General features: G+C 35.1%; 2 protein-coding genes across 6 annotated transcripts in view; both read left to right on the top strand.

The window, feature by feature from the left end:
- The window catches only part of LOC136034081 (ATP-dependent RNA helicase DHX30-like), a 204,513-nt gene that overhangs the window by 160,659 nt on the left and 16,297 nt on the right, over positions 1-27,557 (top strand). For all 4 annotated transcript variants that reach the window (XM_065715201.1, XM_065715199.1, XM_065715200.1 and 1 more), the window contains exon 12: positions 11,389-11,533. In XM_065715201.1, coding sequence (XP_065571273.1) covers positions 11,389-11,533 — 145 coding nt within the window. The remainder of the gene's footprint in view (positions 1-11,388; positions 11,534-27,557) is intronic.
- The window catches only part of LOC136034083 (uncharacterized), a 4,578-nt gene continuing 252 nt past the window's right edge, over positions 23,232-27,557 (top strand). The window contains exons 1-2 of one of the 2 annotated variants that reach the window (XM_065715208.1): positions 23,232-24,426; positions 27,150-27,557. The exon at positions 27,150-27,557 is cut by the window's right edge and continues 252 nt beyond it. In XM_065715208.1, coding sequence (XP_065571280.1) covers positions 23,362-24,423 — 1,062 coding nt within the window. In that variant the 5' untranslated portion in view covers positions 23,232-23,361 and the 3' untranslated portion in view covers positions 24,424-24,426; positions 27,150-27,557. Of the gene's footprint in view, positions 24,427-26,330; positions 26,530-27,149 lie in introns of those variants that run through there. The other variant, XM_065715209.1, reaches the window with a different exon arrangement.

Here is a 27,557-nt window from a genome sequence, read left to right as displayed (position 1 = left end):
CTTTAAATGTTTTCACTTTTCTTAATTTCATAAATAAAAAATATCAAAACTTTAAGAAATAAATATCAGTATATGTCAATTCAACTGACAATCAACGGTTATTTGTTTTCTTTTTTTCAATAAATCGTAAATTATGTTTATTTAATTTATTAATAATTTGTATAAGTTCTGGTTTTGGGAAGGCATGGTTGTTATCAGCCCTACTCATGTTAATCTCTACTCGTTTTGAGTGTGACTCGGCTATTTATTGTAATTTCTGCTCGTTTTGAGTTTCATTTATTTATTGATAGTGGTATTTGGTAGTTTTACGCTTGAAAGATTATTTTATTAAATTACTGCTCATTTTTTGCGCTCTTTATTTTTCTTTGAAAAACTTGTTTTGTTAAAAAAAAAGTTTTTAAAAGTAATTTAAAGACAAACCAAAAGAAAGAAAGAAAAGGTTTACCAGTTCTGAGGTGTCCTTCTTCTGTTAAAAACTTCTTTCAAGTGGTTCTAATTATCATCCACGAGGGAATAAAAAACGAAAACAAAACTAATTTCTATCTTCCGTAAATTCTAGGACGATAAAAATGAATAAATAATTTTCTTTCTAAACGGTATAAACTGCTAAATCGTACCTTGACTAGGTACGAAAAATATATTTTTCGTACCTTTTAAAATATTTGTATAAAAATATATTTTAAAGGTCACGTGAGTGACCTTGACTACGACTGGCCGTGACACTAGGACACTGACACTAGACCTTGACTACGACTGGCCGTGACACTAGGATGGAATAGAAATCCCATGACAAGTAAAGTAAGACTAGATAGAAAAAAAGAATAGCCAGTTTCATCTTCACAGCCCCCTGCAGGGGCTATGAAAATGCATTTTCAAACAGTTCGTGGTAACGAACTGAAGTAAGGAGTGACTCGGCAATAGTAACCAAAACTCTAAAAAATGGAATTTTGATACCAATAGCTACATAAAAAAATTGCATTTTAATACTGATTTTAAATATATAAGTTTCGTCAAGATTAGTTACCCATCAAAAGTTACGAGCCTGAGAAAATTTGACTCGTTTTAGAAAATAGGGAGAAACACCCCCTAAAAGTCAGACAATCTTAACAAAATTACACCATTAGATTCAGCGTATCAGAGAACTCTTTGTAGAATTTTCAAGCTCCTATCTACAAAAATCTGGAATTTCGCATTTTCTCCCAGAAGACAGATCACGGATGCTTGTTTATTTGTTTTTTTTCCTCATGGTTGATGGTATCGACTCAATGGTCCTAGAATATCACGAGAGGGCTCATTCTAACGGAAATTAAAAGTTCTAGTGCCCCTTTTAAGTAACCAAAAATATTGGAAGGCACCCAGCCCCCCTCCCATGCTCATTTTTTCCCGAAGTCACCGGATCAAAATTCTGCTATAGCCATTTTATTCACAATAGTCGAAAAACTAATAACTATGTCTTTGGGGACATTTTACTCCCCAACAGTCCCCGTGGAACGAGCTGCAAGTTACAAACTTTGACCTTTGTTTACATATAGTAATGGCTGTTGGGAAGTGTGGAAACGTTTTCAGGGGGATTTGTTTTGGTTTGGGGGGAGGATAAGTTGAGAGGGGTTACGTGGGGCGATCTTTCCATGGAGGAAATGAATGGGGCGCAGGATTTTCTAGCATTATTAAAAAAAAAAATGAAAAAATGAATATGAAAAGTTTTTTCAAAAGAAAGTAAGGAGCAGTTTTAAAACTTAAAATGAACAGAAATTATTACGCATATGAGGGATTCACCTTCTCTTAATACCTCGCTCTTTACGCTAAAGTATTTTTAGTAATTTCAACTATTTATTCTACGGTCTTTGTGATTTAGGGGTCATTCTTAAGGAATTTGGACAAAATTTAAGCTTTAGTGTAAAGAGCGAGGTATTGACGAGGGGATGAACCCCCTCATATACGCAATAAAAACATACGGAATATAGAAGTTCGTTACGTAAGTTAATTCGTATGTTACGTATATTTTTTTACCAATGAAAACGTTCGTAAAAAATTAAAAGTTCTAGTTGCCTTTTTAAGTAATCAAAAACCGGCAACTAGGCCTCCTCCCTCGCTCCTATTTTTCTCAAAATATTCCGATTAAAACTATAAGAAAGCTATTTAGCAAAAAAAAATAATATACAAATTTCGTTTTCATTATTTATATGCAGAGATCCAAGATCAAAACATGCATTAATTGAAAAAAATTCAGAAATTAAATAAAAAACATGTTTTTTAAGTGAAAGTAAGGAACGATATTAAAACTACAAATGAACAGAAATTACTCCGTATATGAAAGGGACTTTCCCTCCTCAACGCCCCGCTCTTTACGCCAGTGTTTTTTACTGTTTTAAAAAGTAAAGTTAAGAGAAAGAGTCAAACGACCCGCTCTTTGCGTCAAAGTATTTTACTGTTTTAAAAAGTAGAGTTAAGAGAAAGAGTCAAACTTTAGCGTAAAGAGTGGGGCGTTGAGGAGGAAAAGCCCCTTTCATATACGGAATAATTTCTTCTCGTTTTCAGTTTTAATGTCGCTCCTTACTTTCAGTTAAAAAACTTATTTTTTTATTTAATTACAGAAATATAACTATATAATATGTAAAATGCACTGTGAAAAAATGGTGTTCTTGTTACAGCTTCACAGTTTTTTTTTTCATTTTTTCACAGTTTTAAAAATTTATTTTTATGCAACCTCCTAACAATTTTGTTTAAATGTTAATATCACAGAGTGGAAAGAAAATCAAATGAACTGATTGATTGGCTGGAAAGTATCTGTGGAGAATTGCCAGAAACAGTGCAGGCTTGTTATCTTTTTACTTACCATTCTTAGTAACAACGACAAATGATGATAACTTGCATTGTTTTTCCAATAAAATAGCCCTCTCAGCACTTCCAACTTCTAATCAAGTCGTTTGAATTTTTTGATTCTGTAAATGGGGCAGTTTATTTTCCTGAATGAATTTTCCTGATTAATTGAATGTAAGTGCTCTTCTGTTGATGAAAAATGGAAACGATATTCCTAGAAGTTTCTTCTGTTAATAGCATAGAAACAGATTCAGCTAGTATTTCATTAAGAAAACGGCAAGTTCTATATTTTTTGAATTTTTTTTCAGTTTAAACTTTAGAGAAAATTTGATTATTACTAAGGTTGTGAGTGCGTGTCTTGTATTTTTGACTAACCTATTTTTACTCAACAGGTGAGTGGTTCAGGCGAAATCTGTAAGCTCAATATTGTCTTTAGTTTAGCATTAAAGCATTCGACTTGTTTTTAGCTTTGCACGTTCATAAAGAAATTTAGTAATACTTTCTTTTTTCCTTTTTTTTTATATTTTAGCCCATTGTTTGCTAATTAGACACCGTATTTATTTTGGCCATGCCATACCTATCTGAAAGAAGAAAAAAATAGTTTGGCTGCATATAAAGTTGTAACTAGAAATACATCATGTTTATGCTTAAGTATCAAACACTTCCAAGGATTGAAGATTACATTTTTTTTCCATGTTTAAGTACAGAACTTGTCTGTAAGTACTGTTTGAAGAAAATATCTAAGTGTATTCTTAATCTTATAATCAAATAAAGGTTTGGATTATGTTTGGTAAAGACTTAACCATGCAATAAGCGATTCTGCAACTATCTGAAACTGGTGGTAATATTTTTAAAAGTGAAACAATGGATAAGATACTTCGTGCTACTCATTGGTTTGCTTGAAACGTATTATTACATACTACATGTTCTTATTCCTGATTAACTGGTGAGCGTTTGATTTAAGCATCGCTAAGCACTCAAACTTAAGAAACTTAAGAAACAGCAAATTGTTTTCTTGGAGCTCTTGAAGCTTGTATTGAAAAGATTTTCAACAAAGGCTGAAGAGGGTAAAAATTCGATCATACTTGTGAAAACTTGGTGGAATCTGGGTAGTCCTTAAGGACATCAAGCTTTCGATGTTTGTACCCAAGAACTGCAGATTTGTATCTTACCATGTGGAGGTTGACTGCAATAAATTCCTCTCCACCTTCAGAATTGTTTGCCTAGGACAGAATCTCTAGAACAGAATCTATTAAATCACAATAGACTGACTTGTTGTAATAAGAACTGCCAAAATCCATCTGTTTAGACCCCTCTAGTCATGCTAGCATTTTGTTCTTTCTATCTATTAAATAAAAAGAAAAAAACAGTTTTTTCAACTGCAAGTAAAGAGCGACATTAAAACTTAAAACGAACAGAAATTATTCCATATATGAAAGGGGTCGTCCCCTCCTCAACGTCGGCTCTTTACGCTATAGTTTGACTCTTTGTCACAACTCTACTTTTATAAAAAAAACTCTTTATAAAAGTTTTGTTTAATAAAACACTGTTGAAAAAGAATTTTTCTAGAAAGCTAAATAGTCCCTCTATATCGTACAATAGCGCTCTTATCAGGGTTGGATTGTACTTAACAGACTGCCTGAGCTTTATCCATTTTGTTTCTGAAGGCTTTTAACTGCAGGATAAATGCTTCTAAAGAAGTATTTTTCGTCGCATTAGTTAGTACATGTCTACCGTGATTGCAATGGCTCCATCACAAACATAAATGTCTCGATAAATTTGGTTTTGTTTGCTTTAAACCTTGTCTTTTGAGCCACTTTCCCGCATTATAGCAATCTATTGCTCATCGAATTGCTTCAGAATTTCATCTCTTGTATCACTCCTCTATTCACATTTTTCTCGTAAACTTCAGTCAATCGATCAGTTTTGTTTGCGCTGCCGTTAAGAGATTTCCACAGCCATGAGAACTTGCTTTAAAACGGACAAAACAATCTTTTGTGAATAGCCTCACCTCAGGCCACAACTTAGATATACAATACAGTTATAAAAACTCCTATCTTGCCCATGAGAAGCTTTTGGTACAGAGCTCTGAACTTGGCGCCTCCTAGATCGTACTACAACACTATAGGCGGGAACGCAATTTTGTCCAACTGCTCCGATCTTTTAGATTCAAACTGCCAGTTTCCTGTCTCCGGCCGCTAGCATCGCTACCGCGCACTGTTGCCCAAAAATAAATCGAGTTTTCATAACTGCATTGTGTACCTAAGCTGTGGAAGAAACTGACTTTTGCATGGGACTGGCTTGTCGAAATTGACGTTCAAATGCCAGCGAGTGTCAACATGTATCAATTAATGTGTCCAATTTCAAATGAACCTAGTAACTGAAAGTAAGGAGCGAAGTAAAAATTTAAAAGAACAGATATTATTCCGTATATGAAAGGGCTGTTTTCTCCTCACCGCCTCGCTCTTTATGCTAAAGTTTTTTTTTTATTGTTTTCAAACAGTTCGTGGTAACGAACTGTAGTAAGGAGCTACCCGGCTCAATAGTAAACGAAACTCTAAAAAACGGAATTTTGATACCAATAGATATATCATAAGAATCGGATTTTTATGCTGATTTTAAATATATAAGTTTCATCAAGAAAAGATGTAAGTTTCATCATAAAAAAAACAAGTTTTTTTTAACTGAAAGTAAGGAGCGATATTAAAACTTAAAACGAACAGAAATTACTCCGTGTCTGAAAAATGCTGTTCCTCCCTCAACGTCCCGCTCTTTACGCTAAAGTTATTTACTGTTTAATAAAGTAGGATTGAGAGAAAGAGTAAAACTTTAGCGTAAAGAGCGGGACGTTGAGGGAGGAACAGCCCCTTTCATACACGGAGTAATTTCTGTTCGTTTTAAGTTTTAATGCCGCTCCTTACTTTCAGTTAAAAAAACTTTTTTTTTATTTAATAAAAAGAAGAGTTGAGAGAAAGAGTCAAACTTTAGCGTAAAGAGCGGGGGGTTAAGGAGGGGATAGCCCCTTTCATATACGGAATAATTTCTGTTCGCTTTTAAATTTTAAAGTATCTCCTTACTTTCAGTTAAAAAACTACATTATATTTAATTAAACAAAGGTACAGGACATAGTTGGCTTGAAGAAAAGTATTCGTAACGCCGTTGTCATTATTAGTGAGGCTATCTTTCAGCAAATATTACAAAACATCGACTACCGTCTTTATATGTTTCGCGCAAATAAAGGTGCCTAGAAAGAGATTTGTTAGAAATAACTTCTACGGACACTGATTCAATAAAACGAATATAGTTTAAATATTTTAACTACTGCCTCTGTAATCAGTTGTTTTATTTTTAAAGATACTATATGGCCACACTGTCTGTTGCTTGAAGAAGTGGATTTTGATCTAATACTTACCTTACAGGGATTTGGACTTCGCTTTACAACTGCGAGCAGCTGTAAATCAGTTGTTTGATTCAGTTTTATATCCTCTGTGATTCACTTTGTATCCTCTGTAATCAGTTGTTCTATTCTTAAAGATACTGTGTGGCCACACTGTCTTTTGCTCGAAGAAGTGGATGTTGATCTAATATTTACCTTAGAGGGATTTGGACTTGGCTTTACAACTGCGAGCAGCTGTAAATCAGTTGTTTTATTCAGTTTTATATCTTCTGTAATTCAGTTTATATCCCCTGTAATCAGTTGTTTTATTCTAAAAGATACTGTATGGCAACACTGTCTATTGCTTGAAGAAGTGGATGTTGATCTAATACTTACCTTACAGGGATTTGGACTGCGAGCAGCTGTAAATCAATTGTTTTATTCAGTTTTATATCTTCTGTAATTCAGTTTATTTCCCCTGTAATCAGTTGTTTTATTCTAAAAGATACTGTATGGCAACACTGTCTATTGCTTGAAGAAGTGGATGTCGATCTAATATTTACCTTACAGGGATTTGGACTTGACTTTACAACTGCGAGCAGCTGTAGATCAGTTGTTTTATTCAGTTTTATATACTCTGTAATTCAGTTTATATCCTCTGTAATCAGTTGTTTTATTCTTAAAGATACTGTATGGCCACACTGTTTATTGCTCGAAGAAGTGGATGTTGATCTAATATTTACCTTACAGGGATTTTGACTTGGCTTTACAACTGCGAGTATCTGTAAATCAGTTGTTTTATTCAGTTTTATATCCTCTGTAATTCAGTTTATATGCTCTGTAATCAGTTTTTTTATTCTTAAAGATATAGTGTGGCCACACTGTCTTTTGCTCGAAGAAGTGGATGTTGATCTAATATTTACCTTAGAGGGATTTGGACTTGGCTTTACAACTGCGAGCAGCTGTAAATCAGTTGTTTTATTCAGTTTTATATCCTCTGTAATTCAGTTTATTTTCCCTGTAATCAGTTGTTTTATTCTAAAAGATACTGTATGGCCACACTGTCTGTTGCTTGAAGAAGTGGATGTTGATCTAATCCTTACCTTACAGGGATTTGGACTTGGCTTTACAACTGCGAGCAGCTGTAAATCAGTTGTTTTATTCAGTTTTATATCCTCTGTAATTCAGTTTATTTCCCCTGTAATCAGTTGTTTTATTCTAAAAGATACTGTATGGCAACACTGTCTATTGCTTGAAGAAGTGGATGTTGATCTAATATTTACTTTAGAGGGATTTGGACTTGGCTTTACAACTGCGAGCAGCTGTAAATCAGTTGTTTTATTCAGTTTTATATCCTCTGTAATTCAGTTTATTTCCCCTGTAATCAGTTGTTTTATTCTGAAAGATACTGTATGGCAACACTGTCTATTGCTTGAAGAAGTGGATGTTGATCTAATATTTACCTTAGAGGGATATGAACTTGGCTTTACAACTGCGAGCAGCTGTGAATTAGTTGTTTTATTCAGTTTTATATCCTGTAGTCAGTTGTTATCCCCTGTAATCAGTTGTTTTATTCTAAAAGATACTGTATGGCAACACTGTCTATTGCTTGAAGAAGTGGATGTTGATCTAATACTTACCTTACAGGGATTTGAACTAGGCTATACAACTGCGAGCAGCTGTAAATCAGTTGTTTTATTCAGTTTTATATCCTCTGTAATTCAGTTTATATCCTCTGTAATCAGTTGTTTTATTCTAAAAGATACTGTATGGCAACACTGTCTATTGCTTGAAGAAGTGGATGTTGATCTAATACTTACCTTACAGGGATTTGGACTGCGAGCAGCTGTAAATCAGTTGTTTTATTCAGTTTTATATCCTGTGTAATTCAGTTTATATCCTCTGTAATCAGTTGTGTTATTCTTAAAGATATAGTGTGGCCATACTGTCTATTGCTCGAAGAAGGGGATGTTGATCTATTGTTTACCTCAGAGGGATTTGGACTTGGCTTTACAACTGCGAGAAGCTGTAAGTCAGTTGTTTTATTCAGTTTTATATCCTCTGTAATTCAGTTTATTCCTCTGCAATCAGTTGTTTTATTCTAAAAGATACTGTATGACAACACTGTCTATTGCTTGAAGAAGTGGATGTTGATCTAATATTTACCTTAGAGGGATTTGGACTTGGCTTTACAACTGCGAGCAGCTGTAAATCAGTTGTTTTATTCAGTTTTATATCCTCTGTAATTCAGTTTATATTCTCTGTAATCAGTCGTTTTATTCTAAAAGATACTGTATGGCCACACTGTCTGTTGCTTGAAGAAGGGGATGTTGATCTAATATTTACCTTACAGGTAGGTAGGTAGGTAGGTATGCGTTTATTTCATCAAATAAAAATTACTGAAATTGCACTTAGGCCTACAATCAATAATATGCTGCTCAATTTAGGGACCTAAAATGTCCCTGTTCAGCAGCAAAACTACAACAAATAAATGATAACTATTCATTCAAAATCGAAGAAATACGCAAAAAAAAAAACAGACGAAACACTATACAATCTCTAAACAGCCATCTCTCATCATAAAAAAAAAAAGAAAAAAAAGGGATAAAAATTTAACCAATATAATTTATAATTTATTCAAAAAATAATTTTTTATTATTACTTTAAATAACATAAGGTTTTCAGAACACCTAACACTCTGGAATTGAGTTCCAAATAGCAACACCTACATATTTAATCATAAACCCAGATCGCGTTGTATGCCTGATTTCACTAGTCTGCTGATCAGAGCTCCTAGTAGAATAATCGTGATAATTTGAATTATATCGATAAAAACTTCTAAAATATTGAGGAGACAATCCATTTAAAACCTGGTATACAAAAATTAAAATCTGTTGAGATTTAATAAAATCAATGTTCAAAATATCTAAATCTCTAAAACAATCTCTAGTACTACCACACGCAAGATACTCACCCAAACTTCTAATTACCTTATTCTGCATAATCTGGACCCTTTTTACATGACTAGAAAAATTGCTTGCATATAGTGAACAACCATACACTAAATAAGGATGGACAATTGAATAATAAATTGCTTTCAGGACATGTAGAGGAAAAAATTATGAAATCTTCTTAAAATACCGACTCCGCGAGCCAATTTTGAAGATAAAACTTTGCAATGATGAATCCAACTAAAATTTACATCAAAATAAAATCCTAGATATCTACATTGAAAAACCTGACTAATGGAAACATCTTGTAAAAGAATACTATGACAATTATTTACAACTTTACTAATACGATTAAATATCATATAATTAGTCTTCTCAGTATTCACTGCAAGAAAACTATGCTTTGTGAACTGAGATAAATTCTCCAAAGCTACACTAGTTATCTCTATAAGATCTTCGACCGATTCCCCAATCGCTTTACAACTGCGAGCAGCTGAAAATCAGTTGTTTTATTCAGTTTTTTATCCTCTCTAATTCAGTTTATATCCCCTGTAATCAGTTGTTTTATTCTAAAAGATACTGTATGGCAACACTGTCTATTGCTTGAAAAAGGGGATGTTGATCTAATATTTACCTTACAGGGATCTGGACTTGGTTTTACAACTGCGAGCAGCTGTAAATCAGTTGTTTTATTCAGTTTTATATCCTCTCTAATTCAGTTTATATCCCCTGTAATCAGTTGTTTTATTCTTAAAGATACTGTATGGCAACACTGTTTATTGCTTGAAGAAGTGGATGTTGATCTAATACTTACCTTACAGGGATTTGGACTTGGCTATACAACTGCGAGCAGCTGTAAATCAGTTGTTTTATTAAGTTTTATATCCTTTGTAATTCAGTTTATAGCCTCTGTAATCAGTTGTTTTATTCTTAAAGATACTGTATGGCCACACTGTCTATTGCACGAAAAAGTGGATGTTGATCTAATATTTACCTTACAGGGATTTGGACTTGGCTTTACAACTGCGAGCAGCTGTAAATCAGTTGTTTTATTCAGTTTTATATCCTCTGTAATTTAGTTTATATCCTCTGTAATCAGTTGTTTTATTCTAAAAGATATTGTATGGCAACACTGTCTTTTGATTGAAGAAGTGGATGTCGATCTAATATTAACCTTTAAGGGATTTGGACTTGGCTTTATAACTGCGAGCAGCTGTAAATCATTTGTTTTCATTCAGTTTTATATCCTCTGTAATTCCGTTTATATCCTCTGTAATCAGTTGTTTTATTCTTAAAGATACTGTATGGCCAGACTGTCTATTGCTCGAAGAAGTGAATGTTGATCTAATATTTACTTTAGAGGGATTTGGACTTGGCTTTACAACTGCGAGCAGCTGTAAATCAGTTGTTTTATTCAGTTTTATATCCTCTGTAATTCAGTTTATATTCTCTGTAATCAGTTGTTTTATTCTAAAAGATACTGTATGGCCACACTGTCTGTTGCTTGAAGAAGGGGATGTTGATCTAATATTTACCTTACAGGGATCTGGACTTGGTTTTACAACTGCGAGCAGCTGTAAATCAGTTGTTTTATTCAGTTTTATATCCTCTCTAATTCAGTTTATATCCCCTGAAATCAGTTGTTTTATTCTAAAAGATACTGTATGGCAACACTGTTTATTGCTTGAAGAAGTGGATGTTGATTTAATACTTACCTTACAGGGATTTGAACTTGGCTATACAACTGCGAGCAGCTGTAAATCAGTTGTTTTATTCAGTTTTATATCCTCTCTAATTCAGTTTATATCCCCTGTAATCAGTTGTTTTATTCTAAAAGATACTGTATGGCAACACTGTTTATTGCTTGAAGAAGTGGATGTTGATCTAATACTTACCTTACAGGGATTTGGACTTGGCTATACAACTGCGAGCAGCTGTAAATCAGTTGTTTTATTCAGTTTTATATCCTTTGTAATTCAGTTTATATCCTCTGTAATCAGTTGTTTTATTCTAAAAGATACTGTATGGCGACACTGTCTATTGCTTGAATAAGTGGATGTTGATCTAATACTTACGTTATAGGGATTTGGACTTGGCTTTACAACTGCTAGCAGCTGTAAATCAGTTGTTTTATTCAGTTTTATATCCTCTGTAATCAGTTGTTTTATTCTTAAAGATACTGTATGGCCACACTGTCTATTGCTCGAAGAAGTGGATGTTGATCTAATATTTACCTTACAGGGATTTGGACTTGGCTTTACAACTGCGAGCGGCTATTCAATTTTCATTTGATTACTTATTACATTCAATGGAAGGAGAAATAGACCCAAGTCTTATGGGAAAAGTGGCACAAATTCGTTCGTGTTTAGTTCAACTTCTTCAAAAGGTAGGGAATGTCTCGTTGATTTTATAGTTGTAATATTTTTTTTTTTATTATAATTCTATTAGTATAGTGTACAAGGCCGGAGCTGCTTAAAACGGAAGGAGGCCAGAATTAAACGATGAAATTACCGCCCTCTGAATTTATAGAATACATCCTGTAACCAACAATTTTAAGGAGTTGCAAATTGAAATTGCGGGATACCATTGAACATGATTGCAATTGTTGTATTTCAAGTAAATTAAGGGGAAAGTAAAAGTTCACCCCATTTAATAAAAAGGAAAAGATAACAGTTGATGACGAATCTATATCAACACTGGTCTTAGCAAGGAATATGAATCGATCTTATACCATGGATTGGTGTACCAACATAACTTTTTGGAGGGCTTAGAGTAGTATACGAACATAACTTTTTGGAAGTAGAGTTATTTAGATTTGCAACCATGATTGACCTTGATTGACCTTGATTTACACAGAAAATAACCATACTATAAAAACAGTATAAAACTCTCAAGTAGCAAAGTATAATTTAATAGTATTTATAGTATGTAATTTAATAGTGCTAATGAAATAGTGCAAAATACTATATAAAAATCTATATAAAACTGTTTTAATAGTAAAAATCTGTTGTTTTTATATTCCTGTATATACTAGTCCAGTGGCCTTTCAATTATATCCTTACTGTGCTTGGTAGCTAGAACTGTGAATTTATTTTACAAGAATAATTCCAGCTTTTTAGGACCATAATTAAACGTATTTCAAATATTTCAAAAAATGGCGAATTTATTATCTTTTTCCCGTATTTTTAACAAGGGAAAATCAATATGAAATTTCGCTGTTGGGCAGATTAATTGCTAAACCTTAGTAAAGTCAGTGGATGTGCACATATATCTGTGAGCGCTGGTATCATTACCAAATATTTTGGGTCTGTCATCAAGTGGTGTGAGGAGAGCAACGGTCGTCTACGAGGGAAAAGGGCCAGAACGAGTAGGGGAAGGCTGGGCAAAGGGTCATGTAAGCTGGCTCTTTGGCAAATGTTATATTGTTATGATTCTCTCCCTAAGGTTGTTCTGGTATGAGTGCTAATCGGCCATGTCAAGCTCGAAGAAATTACAATGAATACGATGACATTATGTCCCCCCATAAATAAATAAATAAAAATTTCTGTAGGTTGTGACGTAAAATATATCTTCCATGTCTTCAGACTACATTTTATGCGAAATAGTAAGCTTTTAAAGTCTAATAGTATAATGTCTTTACGCATTCAGTGCCACCTTCTCCAGCCCCCGGATATGTGCAGACTCTGGCTTGCAAATAAATAAATAAGTCTCGGGTGATTGTGAAGTAAAGTCTACCTTTTATTCTTGACAGTATTTTTTTAAAGAAAGTTCACTATTAGGGTCTTGAATTAAAAATTTTATTCGTATTCATTTACAGCTTTTTCGAATGCAGAGGGAAGGTGTTGCTTAATGCTTGTTGTATTGACGTTTGTTGCGTAAATCAGTATATTCGTATGCTTGGCTCAGCATTTAGAAGTAGGGTAGTCCCCGCTACTAACAACTGCCAGTTCTAAAAATTCATAGCAGTGTTAAGATATCTGGGGTTCGAAGTTGATGAGCACTTCTCCTTCATACTAAACAGTTCAAGCATTCCGTGTTGGCATCCTGACAAGAGATCCTAAGAAATCGAAAGCGATTTTTATAGTCTTATTTCAGTTGCAAACTGTGGCACCCTGTGCAAATTGCAAACTGTGGCACCCTGCAAAGAAGAGTGAATTATTGCCGAAATTAGAAAAAAAATATTAAGTTTTATCTTTTTTAACGTATTTAGTTGCTAAAATTAATTAGAAAGTTAGCGTATTATTTTTTTGTGAGATTTGGAAAGCAATGAGTGCAGAAGTGTAGTGTTATTTTATTAATGCCACTTCTGTGGTGACACTTCAGTCACAACTAGTTTAAAGTTCTTTTTAAAAAGTATTTTTTTGTTAAATAAGGAAGAAATAAGACATAAAGAAACGTTTTAAAAAATGATAAAGTGGGGAGGGGGAGGATAAAATTATATGAGATCTGGACAGGTATATTGTTACTGCCCATCTTCTTGAATTTCTTTTTCTCCTTAACATTTTCTCTGACTTACTATCGATTTCCTAAAAATTAGAAAGACTCGGGCTATAACGTTAATCTTGTTTCCCTGGCGGTGGTCTTTTAAAGTATCCCTAAACGAAGAATCCAGTGAAAAAAAAACTTTCGAATATACTTTTTGATTTTCTTGACTCTGAACTATATTTAGGTCTTGAGTATATTTAATTTTTCGAAATTTCAGTCTGGTTTTTTTTTCTTGAAAAAATTTTCTGTCAAAATTTGTGTTTTTAAGATGTATATTCAGCACCATAAGGGAATTGGATTTAAAACTGTTTCAGATACCTTCAAAGTAAACGCAAGGCTAGTTAGCAGGAGGCAAAATCAACTATGAACTTTTTAAGGGGCTTGATTCGATTAAGAAATTAAGATTGGGAATTTAAGTTCAGAAAGCACAGATTGTTAGATTACTTGGTGTAAAAATTGATAATTATATACAAATTCCAGTTGATTTTAAACTTTCATGCCTCTTACTTATTCAATCTAAAAAAAAGGGGCCGGTATATCCCGCACAAAATTCCTCCAGAAAGCTCCTGCCCTCAAAAATCTCCCCCAAAGAAAATTTTCCCTGGAAAATCCCTCAGGTAAACTCTGCACGGGGAAATTCTTCCCTGGGAGATTCCCCTAGGGAAAATTACCCCCTACCCCGCAAATTCTCCCGACGTGGAAATTTAGCAGCCAAAGAGTAATTAAGACAAAAAAAAGAATGAAAAAAAGAACTGGCTCTGGAATATTCTACCTATATTGTCAAATATATGTAGAATATATGGTGTAGAATGAAAGATTTCGTGGTAAATAACTCCAAATAAGGATGTGCTCGGGTCAATAGTAACCAAAAATAAACAAATGATCTTTAATCACAATTATTACACTAATTCCTCTGATTAATCCAATCCAAAAATAGGGGGTCTGGCATACCCCCGAAAATTTCCCTAGATTAACCTCCTGTGGAAAATCCCCCCCTGCTGAAAATTCCCCAAAGAAGATTTATTTTAGAATATCCACCCAGGTTAACTCCTCACGTGGAAAATTCCTCCCCGGGATATTCCCCTCCGGTAAATTGCCCCCCCACCCCGTAAATTCTCTCCATATTCAAAATTCAGTAGCCAAAAAGATACTATGACGGAAAAAAAAGGAATGAAAAAAGAACGGATTTGGAATATTCCACCCCTATTCCCAAGTACATGTTGAAGAAAGTTCTAGGCGTTAACCCCCTCCTAACCTGGACCCCCCTCCCCCTTGGGAAATATAACCCCCTGGAAAATACCCCCCGTGGAAAATATTCCTCGTGGAAAATACCTCCGGGAAATACCCCCCACACACACGGAAAATACCTCCCCCTAACCTTGAAAAATCCCCCTTCCCCGGAAAATATTCCCCCCTCCCCTGAAATTATTCCCCCCCTCCCCTGTAGAAAATATCCCAGTGGAAAATACCCCCTCCCCCCGGTAAATACCCCCCTCCGTTGAAAACACGGTTTTCCAAATTTGATTTTCATTTTAGTTTTGTTTTTTATTTTCCTTATGGGGGGAGGAATTTTGCTACATGTGTATTATACGCCACTCACTCACGTTAACGCTGTGTAAAGCTCGAGAAAAAACCGGTTTCTTTGTTAATTTCTTTCAGCTTACCGCGAGACAAGACTAATACAAGTGACAGAATAGATGGGAAACATATCATTTGGGCTATATATTTGCACATAACGGGTGGGGGGTAAAGAATTTGGACAGTATGAAGAAAGAAAACAATTCCTACTTCATAATATGTAGAACAATTGTACCTAATACATTTTGCATGAAGACTTGCTATACTATACCTCTCTCCCCTAATGTGCAAATATATAGTCCAAATTTGTATCTAAAGTAACGAAAAAACTAACGAAGAAACCGGTTTGTTCTTGAGTTTTACACATCGTAAACTTGAGTGAGTGGCGTATAATACACAAGTACCGGAATTTTTTAAGGAGAGAGAGTCGAATTTCCCGGTATTGACTAAAAACGATCAGGAACTGAATTAAAAAAAAAAGTTTTTTTCAACTGAAAGTAAGGAGCACCATGAAAACTTAAAACGAAAAGAATTTATCACGTATATGAAAGGAGTTGTCCACTCCACAAGACCTTGCTTTTTGCGTTAAAGTTTTGACCTTTTGTCCTTATCCTTTAAGAACGATTCCTGAAACACAATGGACGTTTAATTAGAACATTAACCTTTGTTTTAAAATTCTATAAAACAAAACTTTAGGTTAAAGAGCGAGGTCTTGAGGAGGAGACAACCCCTTTCATATACATTGTAATTTCTGTTCGTTTTAAGGTTTGTTGTTGCTCCTTACTTTCTGTTGAAAAACTTGGTGTTTTTTTATTTAATTACTTACTAATTAATCTCTTTTGTTAGAGGGAAACATACGGAACAAGTTTTTAAAGAAAAGTAAAGAGCCTCGTTAAACCGAAAATGAGCATAAATAAAGTCAAATAATCTTCAAAGTAAAAACTATGGAGTCTAATAGAAAAAAAAAGATATAAAATGTTTTCTATGAAAAAGACTATGTCAATAAAAAATAAACAGAAATTGGTTTTTAAAAAATTCCACAAAACAAGTTTGTAAAAGAATAGTAAAGAGCCTCATTAAGCCAAAAATGAACAGAACTAAATTCAAATAATTTTCCAAGCGTAAAACTACCTCAAATCACCATCAATAAATGAATTAAACACAAAACGAACAGAAATTGCAATAAATAACCGATTCAAATTCAATACGAGCAAAAATTTCCATGAAAGTTCAAAAAAAATTAGCGTTAAGAGTGAGGTCTTAAGGACGAGGCAACCCCTTTCATATACGTAATAATTTCTTTTCGTTTTAAGTTTTGATGTCGTTCTTTACTTCCAGTTGAAAAAACTTCATTTTTTTTAATTTAATTTCTGAGTGTTTTAAATAATAGCAGGAAATCCAGCTCTCTCTCCATAAGAAATTCGGTACTTTTGTATTATACGCCACTTACTCAAGTTTACGCTCCGTAAAACTCGAGAACAAACCGGTTTCTTCGTTACTTAAGAAATAGATTTGGGCTATATATTTGAAGATTAGGGGGGGGGGGTTAAAGTACAGTGGGTCTGCATGCAAAATCTGCTAGGTACAATTATTCTGCGTATTAAGAAGTAAGAATTGTTTTCTGACTTCAAACTGACCCCTCCCCCTTGTGCGAAATTTATTTGACCCTCCTCCCTAATGGGATATTTTCCTTAGGGCGTATTTTCCGGGTGAGGGGAGGGTAAACTCCAGCCACCTTAGAATATATGGTGTAGAATGCAATGTAAGAAAGGAGCTGTTCGGATCAACAGTAACCAACACTAATCAAATGATCTTTTATCACAATTAATGCACCAGGACAATTGGCTTTTTATGCTGATTCTAATCGTATAAAGGTCATTAAGTTTAATGTTACACGCCAAACGCTCCAAGCCTTAGGAACTTTGCCTTATTTGGAGAAATGAGGAAACACCAGTAGTAGAGCCCTATCCCAATGTACTATTGGAGTTACTAACACCTTTTTGGCCTCATTTCAAGAAAATGCAAGCCGATTTCTAAGACTTTTAAGAATTTCAAGAATGATACGGCATCAGGTATTGCGTAATCATTTATGTTGTAGGTGAAACAATACAATACGTTCTGTGACAGCACTCACATCTGGTCCTTTGGGATAACAACTGAGACAACAACATTTTTTAGCTTCTAAGTAGTTTTCCATTGGTTTTATGAAATTTAAGTGTGATGTATGAATCGAACTTGAGACCCATTATTTCCTATGGTAAAAGAACGACACGTTATTTGACTTAGCCAAAAAGTCATTGATGATGTTATGTTCTTAGAAATGCATTCTAGGTAATCAATGTATTGTTTCTGGGATGCTTCCCAAATGTTAGTTGTCACAATAACGTAACAAGTTAATTGGGCAATCGAGTTCTATATTGGAGTTCGATTGTTGGTAAATTCTACGAGTGATTTGTTTCCGGAAACATTTTGTGGCATCATTACCAGAATGTGCTTACCATGATGTTTTGATATACTTGCTGAACAGACATGTAATTTTTTCAGCTTTTTTTCCAAGTCTTTCACATTAAATATACTTGTAACAAGAAAACTCACTTCTGATATTTAAAAAAATAAAAAATGTTGAGAATTTAAATATGTCAGTCGTTTTTTTTTGTCATTAGAAAAATAATATTTGCAGTGACATTTTTTTGGACTTTGAATTTTTTTGGACGGAATCTTTTGAGACGTAGAATTCTTGGGAATTTGGAACAGTTTTTTTGGAACATATAATTTTTGGACTCTTGGTGGTTTCTTGGGAGGCTTATAATTTTTTTCACGCAAAGGAACGCAGTCACATGCATCGCTCACAAGCGTCATAACCTCCAGTTAAACAGAAGATATCACTGGAATGTTTTCCAAATCAACTCCCTCCCCCCCAAAAAAAAACAACAACACATAAATCTCGTAAAATAATGGAAACCTGTCTCGAAGTGTAAATGTTGTTGACTCAGTTGCCATATAAAAAGACGAGATGTGAGGGCTGTCACAGGATGTATTGTAATACCAGATAATGCATCACTCTTGAAATTCTCAGAACATACCAAGAAATTCGTGGCATCCCAAAATAATTCTAAGTCTATTCTAATTCTAAAATAAAACATGCCAAGAAATTCTTGGAAACCAGGATGCATATTACTAGCCGAGTTTGTTGTAGTCAAAAATAATGATCCCCTTCAAATGATATGCGACTGACAAAACCATTTGCTAATCAATCATTTCCTTTGCCTATGCCTAAAAATAATGGGAACATAACAAAGTAATGAAATGTAATATATTTTAGTGAAATAATGGCATGAAGAATATCATCATAAAAAAATGGATGCTTTGAATTCATTACATGAAACATTTCATTATGTTTTCACTTGACATGCCACTTATTCCATATTGGGTAAAACTAAAGTTTAAATATGGTTTCAGCTACAACCTCATCACACATTTCGTCACTGATCTTATTGGATTCATTGACCTTGTATTTCGAAGCTCTTGATGGTACTACTAATGTTCGCCGATGCTTTTCATTTCGTTGAATTGACTGTAAATTCCGTGGTGATATTGTCTGCCAATGCCCTTTTGATTTTACTTGTGATTTCACTGTCTGTTACCACATTACTTTTACATAGACTGCAGCTTCGACATATTGATAAGATATGTAGTATGACATTAGTGCGGCAGTGGACCTTTCTTTTCCCCCTTGCTTGCATTTCTATTGCCAGAAAGATGGTTATAACGATCTATCAACGAGTAACGTATTACCAGAACTATTAGCAAGAAGTTGGCCCTATTTTATCAACTATTAGTTTTATTTTTGCATTCTCTTCGCGTCCTATCATCTCTGGAAATGTTACTCTCGTATATCCATCATCAGTAATTTTTAAGTTTTCGGTAGAAAACTTATTTCATCCCTCTCCAAACAAATTTCATCCCTCACTGTCTTGACAATGCACGCATACATTTCCAATCGTGTTACAACTAGTACTTGTTTCATGGTTCAAATATTTTTCTTTGTCAGTACTCAACTCTATGATAACTTTATCATGTGCACATACTTTCTTGAAATATTTCATCCTCCCTTTTTTAAATATGATACAAGTGTTTATCCTTCTCGTGAACAATTAATATTGATCGAAAACATAAAAGAAACCAACTATTGCCGATGATCAAGCACAGAGTACCAGTGAAACGGCCACATAAAAAAAAAAATCCGAAATCCATGTTCACCAAAGATTATTTATAATTTTAAGACATAAAAAAAGTTGAAAATTAGGGTACATTTCTTTATTCCATCTTTTTTCTAGCATATAACATCAAACATTTCCCTTATTGTGTAATTATTCATGTTGTCACTGAAACAATACAATACATCCTTTGACAGCCATCACATCTAGTCTTTTGAGACACATATACTGTGGCAGCCCACACCCCGTACTAACGGAGTTGTTAACCACCTTTTTTGGCATCATTCCAAGAATATGGATCCTGGTTCCCGAGGATTTCTTGGCATGTTTCCAAGAATTTCAAGAATGATGCGGTATCTGGTATTGCATAATCATTCATGTTGTTAGTGAAACAATGCAATAAATCCTGTGACAACCCTCACATTTTGTGTTTTGAGATAGCAACTGAGTCAACAATATTTTTGGCTGCTAAGCAGTTTTCCGTTGATTTTATGAAATTTTTGATGTTTTTTGGGACTTAGAATTACTATTATTCTTTTTTACTTGTAATTTTCTAGACACCGAGAATTTCTTGATGTGTTTTTTGGCTCAGTTTTTTTTTGTGGACTTAGAATTATTTTGGGATGCCGAGAATTATTTGATATGTTTCTAAGAATTTTAAGAATGAATGCGTTATCTGATATTGCATAATTATTCACGTTGTCTGCTGTCATCTATTAATTTACAGTCGAAGATGGCACCGTTTGGATTTTCCTACCCTAGTGATACCATCTTTTTTCATTAACGTTATAGATGACATCACAACTGATTTTTCACTTAGGTTACATTATGTTAACGGATTTTGAGTAAAAATGAATTAACGAAAGGGTATTAGACTAAGGACATTTAATGGAAGGTTGTCAAAGAATTTCATTGATACCAAAGAACTTGCAAAAGATTGTTTCTTTTTTGTTGGCCATAGTGACCAGGCTCGGTTTGCTTTTTGTGCAGTTGTGGTTAGAAACTAGGAATATGATGTGGGAAATATTCCAATGAAACCTCTTGCTTTAACTGGACGCTATGACATTTGTGAGTGATACATGGGATCAAGAAGCTATAGTCCAACCTATACTAATCTTCATCTGCAATCAACAAGGTATATCCCCTGACCTTTACTGTCACAAGAAGAAGGTTGTACTCTTAAACGAGAGGGTGTTAGGCTAAGGACGTTTAATGGAAGGTGATCAAAGGGTTTCATTGATTTCAGAGAACTTGCAAAATATGGATTTCTTTTATTTTTTGTTTGGTGACATTGACCAAGTTCAGTGTGCTTTTTGTGCAGGTGTGTTGTAAACTAGGAAAAGGGTGATGTGCTTATGGATGAACATATGAAAAATTTCGAAACATGTGCTTTCGTTCAGAGAGTTAATGTGGGAAAAATTCCTGCAAAACCTTCTTCTTTAACTGAAAGTTGTGACATTTGTGAGCGGTACATGCGACTGCATTCCTTAGTGTATAAAACCTTAGCCCCCCCAAAAAAAGTCCAAAAATTACATGTTCCAAAATAATTCTGACTTCTAAGAAAATTCTACGTCCCAGAAAAATTCATCTTCATTTTTATTTTTTAAATATCAGAAGTGATTATTTTTTTGGTTATAAGCATATTTAATGGGTTTTTAAGACATGAAAAATTTCAAATTCAAAGTTAAAACGGCGGGCTGGAGTTGGAGAGGGAGGTTATTTGAGCCCTGGAGGGAGTCGTGTGGCCCTGGATTGGTGACTCGGTGTCCTGAAGGGGGGCATTGGGTCCCGGATGGGAACTTGGGTACCCAAACTAATGCGCATGCCTGGTAATGGAAAACCGATGTGCTAAGAACCATTACATTACCTAAAGTATACTTGGCTGGTTGTACTCATTACAATTTCTGGAGACCGAAACAAGTTCCGTTGATAATCAAAAGATTGTCTATCTAGCTAGCATCTCAAATCTTCATGATATGCATATTAACGGCAGGTGGCTAGATTCCAAGAAAAAACATATTAATTACCTAGAATGTATTTTAAGAACATAATATTATCAATGACTTGTTGGCTCAGTCGAGTAACGTGTCGTTTTTTACTATAGGAAATAATGGGTATCACGTTCGATTAATTTATCAGACATAAACCTGATAAAATTAGTGGAAGACTGCTTAGAAGCTAAAAAATGGTGTTGGCTCAGTTGTTACCTCAAAGGGCCAAAGGTGAGGGCTGTCCTAGAATGTATTGTATTGTTTTACCGACTACATGAATGATTACGCAACACCAGATATTGCATCATTCTTGAAATTCTCTGAAACATGCCGAGGAATTCTTGAAATTCATGACATTGGCCCGCTTGTATTCGTTGTACTGTTTCACCAATAACATGGATGATTACGCCATACCAGATAACGCATCATTCTTGAAATTCTCGGAAACCGGTTTGCATATTCTTAAAATGATCTAAAAAAAGGTGTTAGCAACTTCAGTAGTACGTCGGATAGAGCTCTGCCAGTATCCAAAAGGCTTGTACTACTAGCAACGCCAGAAAGATATGAGATTGTATTGATAATTACATAATTAGATTTATCATATTCAAGTCTTAAGCTCTTATCTACAAAAATGGGGAATTTCGCTGTTTTTCCCAGAAAAAGATCAAGGATGCGCGTATATTTGATGTTGTTTCCCCCTACCCCTTGGGTAATTGGAGAGGCTTCATTCAGATACAAATTAAAAGTTCTATAGCCCTTAGGAAGTGAGAAATAATAGTGACACAGGATAGTGGCGTTTTCTGCAATTTTGTGGCACCAAACTACGATTTTGCCCCATGGAGAGTTAAGCTGCTATTGAACAAAAACTCTGAAAAATCTAATTGATTTAGAAGTATCAAACAACTACATATTGAGCTTCCCGGTTGTGGAGGAAGCAATGCCGAACGGTTGTGTATTAGTTTCTATAAAAGTAAAGGTACTTCAGATAGGAAAACCTCCTGATATACGAATGGGGGGGGGGGAGAAAAACCTCCTAGCTTCGAGTGTTATGGTAGGGGTACGTCCTCCCTAAATATTTTCAGCCAGTCGCATGACAAAAACTTAAAGTGGCGCAAAGTGCCACTGTTTTACTGGCTCATTTCTTTTCAGGGCAAATAGGTGCGTGGAATACGTGACATAAAATAAATGAAAATAAATCAGTCTCAGTCAGTAGATAACAAATAACGAAGTATTTTTATAGCCATATCCCCAAATTAGTCGATAAAAATGGCCTGGCAGTTGGTAAATTCCATTGCCCTTCCTCCCAAAAAAGTGACTAGTGACGCCTCTTGTTGGTACTAGATCAAGCCCACGGTTAATTACTTCTACCACTTAGTCTCAGCCTGTTATATCCGGGGTTTTCCGTCATAGGGCAAGTTGTCTCTCTTCTACACAGACTACTAATTTTATATTTCCATATCATGTTCTGTTATCTTTCTCCTACCCTGCTCTGATAACTGAGCTCTAAAAACACTAAAAAAAAAAATAATAAAGAAACGAAAAATAGATACTATAGGATATTGGATACCATACATTCTGCCTATATTCTGGAATATAGGTATGATATTCCAATATTCATGTTGTCTTCATTATTATTATTCGCCTGTTCAATTTTGCATTTGGAGGGAATTTTCCGTGCGAAGGGGGGGGGGGTCAGGGGAGAGCACACCTAGCACTGTCATTGTCATGTGTACTGTCATTTTTTTTTTTTTTTAACGACAATTATCTAAACGTGATTTATTAAGTACTGGTTTCGTTCTATTCGTTTAACCATCATTCTACTCCAATAGGAGCGCCTTAGCTTCGCCTCGAGTTAAACTGAGATAGACGGGTGCAATCGCCTCAATTGACCAAACCAAACCAGTTGACGTTCGCATTCGCTTTGATTCAGACCAAATTAAATAATGAGTGACAGTGAAATAGTGATTGGACTATTGGACAGTTTAGTTGATGAAGATTATGAACGTGGAAGGCGAAATAAAGCTCATTCGCGTCGCAGAATACTCTCAAGTGAGAGTGATAGTGATCATAGAACAAATAGTGGCTCTCGGAGCCCAGAGTTTCAAACTCATGCTCGATATGGCTCTCGGAGCCCTCAAATTAGTTCTAGGAATGACAAATCTAGCTCTCGGAGCCCACAAATAGGTTCTAGAACCATAAGAACTGGCTCTGTGAGCCCCGTAAAAATCCATGACAAAAAGCGGAAGGCTTCTCCGGAAAAGCGAAAAGGTAAAAGATTAAAAGAAAACACGTCAAATGACTCTCTATTCAAAAAGATTTCTGAGGAACGTTCTGGTAACAAAGAGGGTCCCAAGATCCATAAAAAACTTGCCAAAGTTGCAAATAGAGCTTTCTCCGAGCCTTTGGAAATAGGGAAGCTAAAAGATTTATTTGAGCGCCACCCTAGGCCTGCGAATACAGATAAAATTGTTGTTCCCAAGGTGAATAGTGAGATTTGGGCCACTCTCTCAGCACGTGCTAAGCAGAGGGATGCTAAGGCACTTCAAGTGCAGCGGACAATTGTTCACTCAACCTTTTGTGTTTTAGAGGCAGTAAATGATGTTCTTGAGTTCGAAAATGAGCATATCAAAGAAAAGGTTGTTAAAAACCTAACAGATGCAGTTCACATGCTTGGCCTCACCAATTATGATTTAAGTCTAAAAAGACGCCATGCGATGAAATTCGAGTTGAGCCCAGATCCCATGGTGGCATCCGCTTTATGCGCTCCCGAAGTCAAAGTCACGGAGTTTCTTTTTGGCAAAGATGTTGCAAAAACAACGTCCAAAGCCAAATCCGTGGCGGATTTGAAAAAATCATTTGGAAGACCAAAAAACGTGCAAGGGGGGGCCTACCGTTATCGCCGATGGCAGAACGAGGCTCCCCGTCCATTCTATCGAAAAAAGCAGAACCAGGACCGTCAGGAGAGGTCGAAATTCCAGAACTTTCAGAAAAGGGATCGCAAATAGGTGGTATGTACCATTTAACATACCCTGACCTTGAGTTTTATGATTTTGTTGTAAATTTCAATAGGCAGTCCAAACATTTGGTTGATAATTTTAAAGCAGGGAGAATTAGTAAGTTTATCTCAAAATGGCAATCAATAACAAGTGATTTGAATATTTTGAATATTGTGGCTTCAGGCTATAAGATTGAATTCGAGAAAAGACCATTAAAAGCTTTGGTAACAAAAAACAAAAGTTTTACGCCTGAAGAAATGCAGGCTATACGAAAAGAAGTTTATATTTTATTGCATAAAGGAGTTATTATTAAAGTACCCGAGTTCAGAATAAAAGGAATACTTTGTGTTTCTCCCGTTTTTACGGTCCCAAAGAAAGATGGGTCTTCTCGGTTTATTTTGAATCTTAAAAAACTAAACGAAAGTATTAAATATTACCATTTTAAAATGGAAAGTGTTCAGTCTGCGGTTCTTTTAATGACAAAAAATTGTTATATGGCCTCTGTTGACCTTGTTGACTTTTATTATTCATGCCCTGTTGATTTTGAGTATCAATTATGGCTTTGTTTTGAAGTAGATTGTTATTATGCTTTCACATGTATGCCAAACGGCTTATCATCTGCCCCAAGGGTTCTCACGAAACTTATGAAACCCGTTTTCTCCCTTCTTCGACGAAAAGGTTATATGTCAATTGTTTATCTAGACGATACCCTTCTTCTGGGAAGGTCAGTTTTAGAATGTCAAAACAATGTCTATGAAACAGTGAAATTACTGTCAGAGCTGGGGTTTGTAATTCACCCGGGGAAGTCAGTTCTCATTCCAAGTCAAAGAATAGAATTTCTGGGTTTTTTATTAGATTCGCGATTAATGTGTATTTCCCTGCCGGAAAGAAAAATTGAAAAGGTTCTAGATTCAGTTTCAAAAGTTCTCCGTCAAAAATCGACTACGATTCAAAATTTGGCCGAAACTCTAGGTGTTCTTGTTTCAACCTTCCCAGCAGTGGAATTAGGGCCTTTATATTACCGGAAAGCGGAATCATTGAAAATTCAAGCACTAAAGCACGCGAAGGGTGATTTTGCGGCTAGGCTAACTTTAACATCCGATGTAATTTCCGAATTGCATTGGTGGTTGAACATTGCCAACCATGCGTCTAAAGCAATTGAACCTAGGTCAATTGACAAATATTTGTGTAGTGATGCATCCAAATTAGGCTGGGCACTCGTGGATGAATATTCCATGAAAACAGCCACAGGCGAATGGTCCTCAGAAGAGAAGGGATTTGACATCAATGTTTTAGAAACGAAGGCCGTTTATCTGGGATTAAAGTGTTTTGCTCAGGATATTAAGGGCATTCATGTCAGGCTGCGTTCAGATAATATAACCACAGTAGCTTATATAAATAAAATGGGAGGAACAAAATCTCAATTGTGTAACTATTTCGCAAATAGGATCTGGCAGTTAGTATTACAGGATAAAGGGTGGATATCTGCAGAGCATGTGCCAGGAGTTGCTAATATCGCGGATAAAGCATCTCGAAAATTTGATAATGAAAAAGAATGGATATTGAATTCTAGAATATTCGTTATTTTGAATTCGTTGGTATGTCAGTCGATAGATATTGATCTGTTTGCAACCAGATTAAATTTTCAGATTAAACCATTTGTTTCTTGGAAACCAGATCCAGAATGTTTTTTCGTAGATGCATTTGCAATGAGTTGGGAGCCTCATTTCTTTTATGCCTTTCCCCCATTTAGCTTACTTCTGAGGACCCTTCAGAAGGTAGAGACAGATCAGGCAACTGGTATTTTGATTTTCCCAAACTGGACCACACAAGTTTGGTATCCCTTACTATTAAAGCTCTTAATAGGAAGTCCTATACTTTTACCAAATGATACTTTTACTTTGTCTCTTCCACAGAAACCGACCTTACACCATCCATTGTCCAAAACGTTACGCCTAGCGGCTTGTGTCGTCTCCGGCAAGGGCTTCACCACCAAGGATATTCTCCTTCCACAGTCGATATTATCATGGATGGATGGCGGGATTCAACTAAGCGTCAGTACAGGGTTTACATTGAAAAATGGATCGACTTTTGTGGAAGAAACACAATCCAGGCCTTGGAGGCAACTGTACCGGAGACTTTGACCTTTCTTACGGAACTGTTTTACTCAGGTGTTGGATACAGTGCTATTAATACTGCGAAGAGTGCTTTATCCGCAATTTTACCAAGCCTTCAGTTAGGCAGTAATCACATCACTAAGAAATTCATGAGAGGTGTCTTTAATAGAAGGCCTAGTCTACCCAAGATTTCTAGTATTTGGGATGTAAAATGTGTATTCGATCTATTTAGATTGCCAGTTTGGGATATCGAAAACCTTAAATTAAAGACACTAACACAAAAATTAGCGGTTTTATTGATTCTATCGGCTTGTGAAAGAGTTCAGTTGTTGGCCAGTTTGTCACTTAATAATATGATAAATAATGACGATGGAAGTTTTGATTTTCAAATTAATGTGCTATTAAAAACAACGAAACCGGGAAACCACAAATCAGTAGTTAAATTTCGACCTTTTCAAGAGTCGTCCCTTTGTCCGGTGACGCACTTAGCTAGGTATATTAGAATGACGTCATACCTGAATAGAGACGACGCACTTTTTCTTACATATCGTAAGCCTTATACCGCTGCGTCCAAGTCATCTATTTCTAGATGGATAAAAGAAGTATTATTTCTTGCAGGTATAGATACCAGTGTTTACGGTGCTCATAGCACACGGTCTGCCTCAACGTCCCACCTTAAAGCAAGAGGAGTTGATGTTGACCAAATCATAAGATATGTAGGCTGGACAAATGCTAAAACATTTGCAAGGTTTTATAATAAACCAATTGAAAGTGAAAAACAGTTATCTGTTTTTTGAAGTCACTCATCGCATTCTGTTATATTTGAATTATTTTACTATAAATGAAATTTTGTACAGCGGCCTCTTTTTATTGAATAGGGCTATTATTGGTCATTAGTGTTGGTTTAGCTCATGCTGAACTTTAAAATCTCAGTTTAACTCGAGGCGAAGCTAAGGCGCTCCTATTGGAGTAGAATTTATAAATTAAACGAAAACTTACCAAGTTTGAAGTTTGATTGTAATTCTA

The sequence above is a fragment of the Artemia franciscana genome, chromosome 12, assembly GCF_032884065.1.
Source record: "Artemia franciscana chromosome 12, ASM3288406v1, whole genome shotgun sequence".
In the NCBI taxonomy this organism is placed as follows: domain Eukaryota; kingdom Metazoa; phylum Arthropoda; class Branchiopoda; order Anostraca; family Artemiidae; genus Artemia; species Artemia franciscana.
The sequence above is the reverse complement of the archived record's forward strand: the minus strand, read 5'-3'. Positions and strand labels throughout refer to the sequence as shown.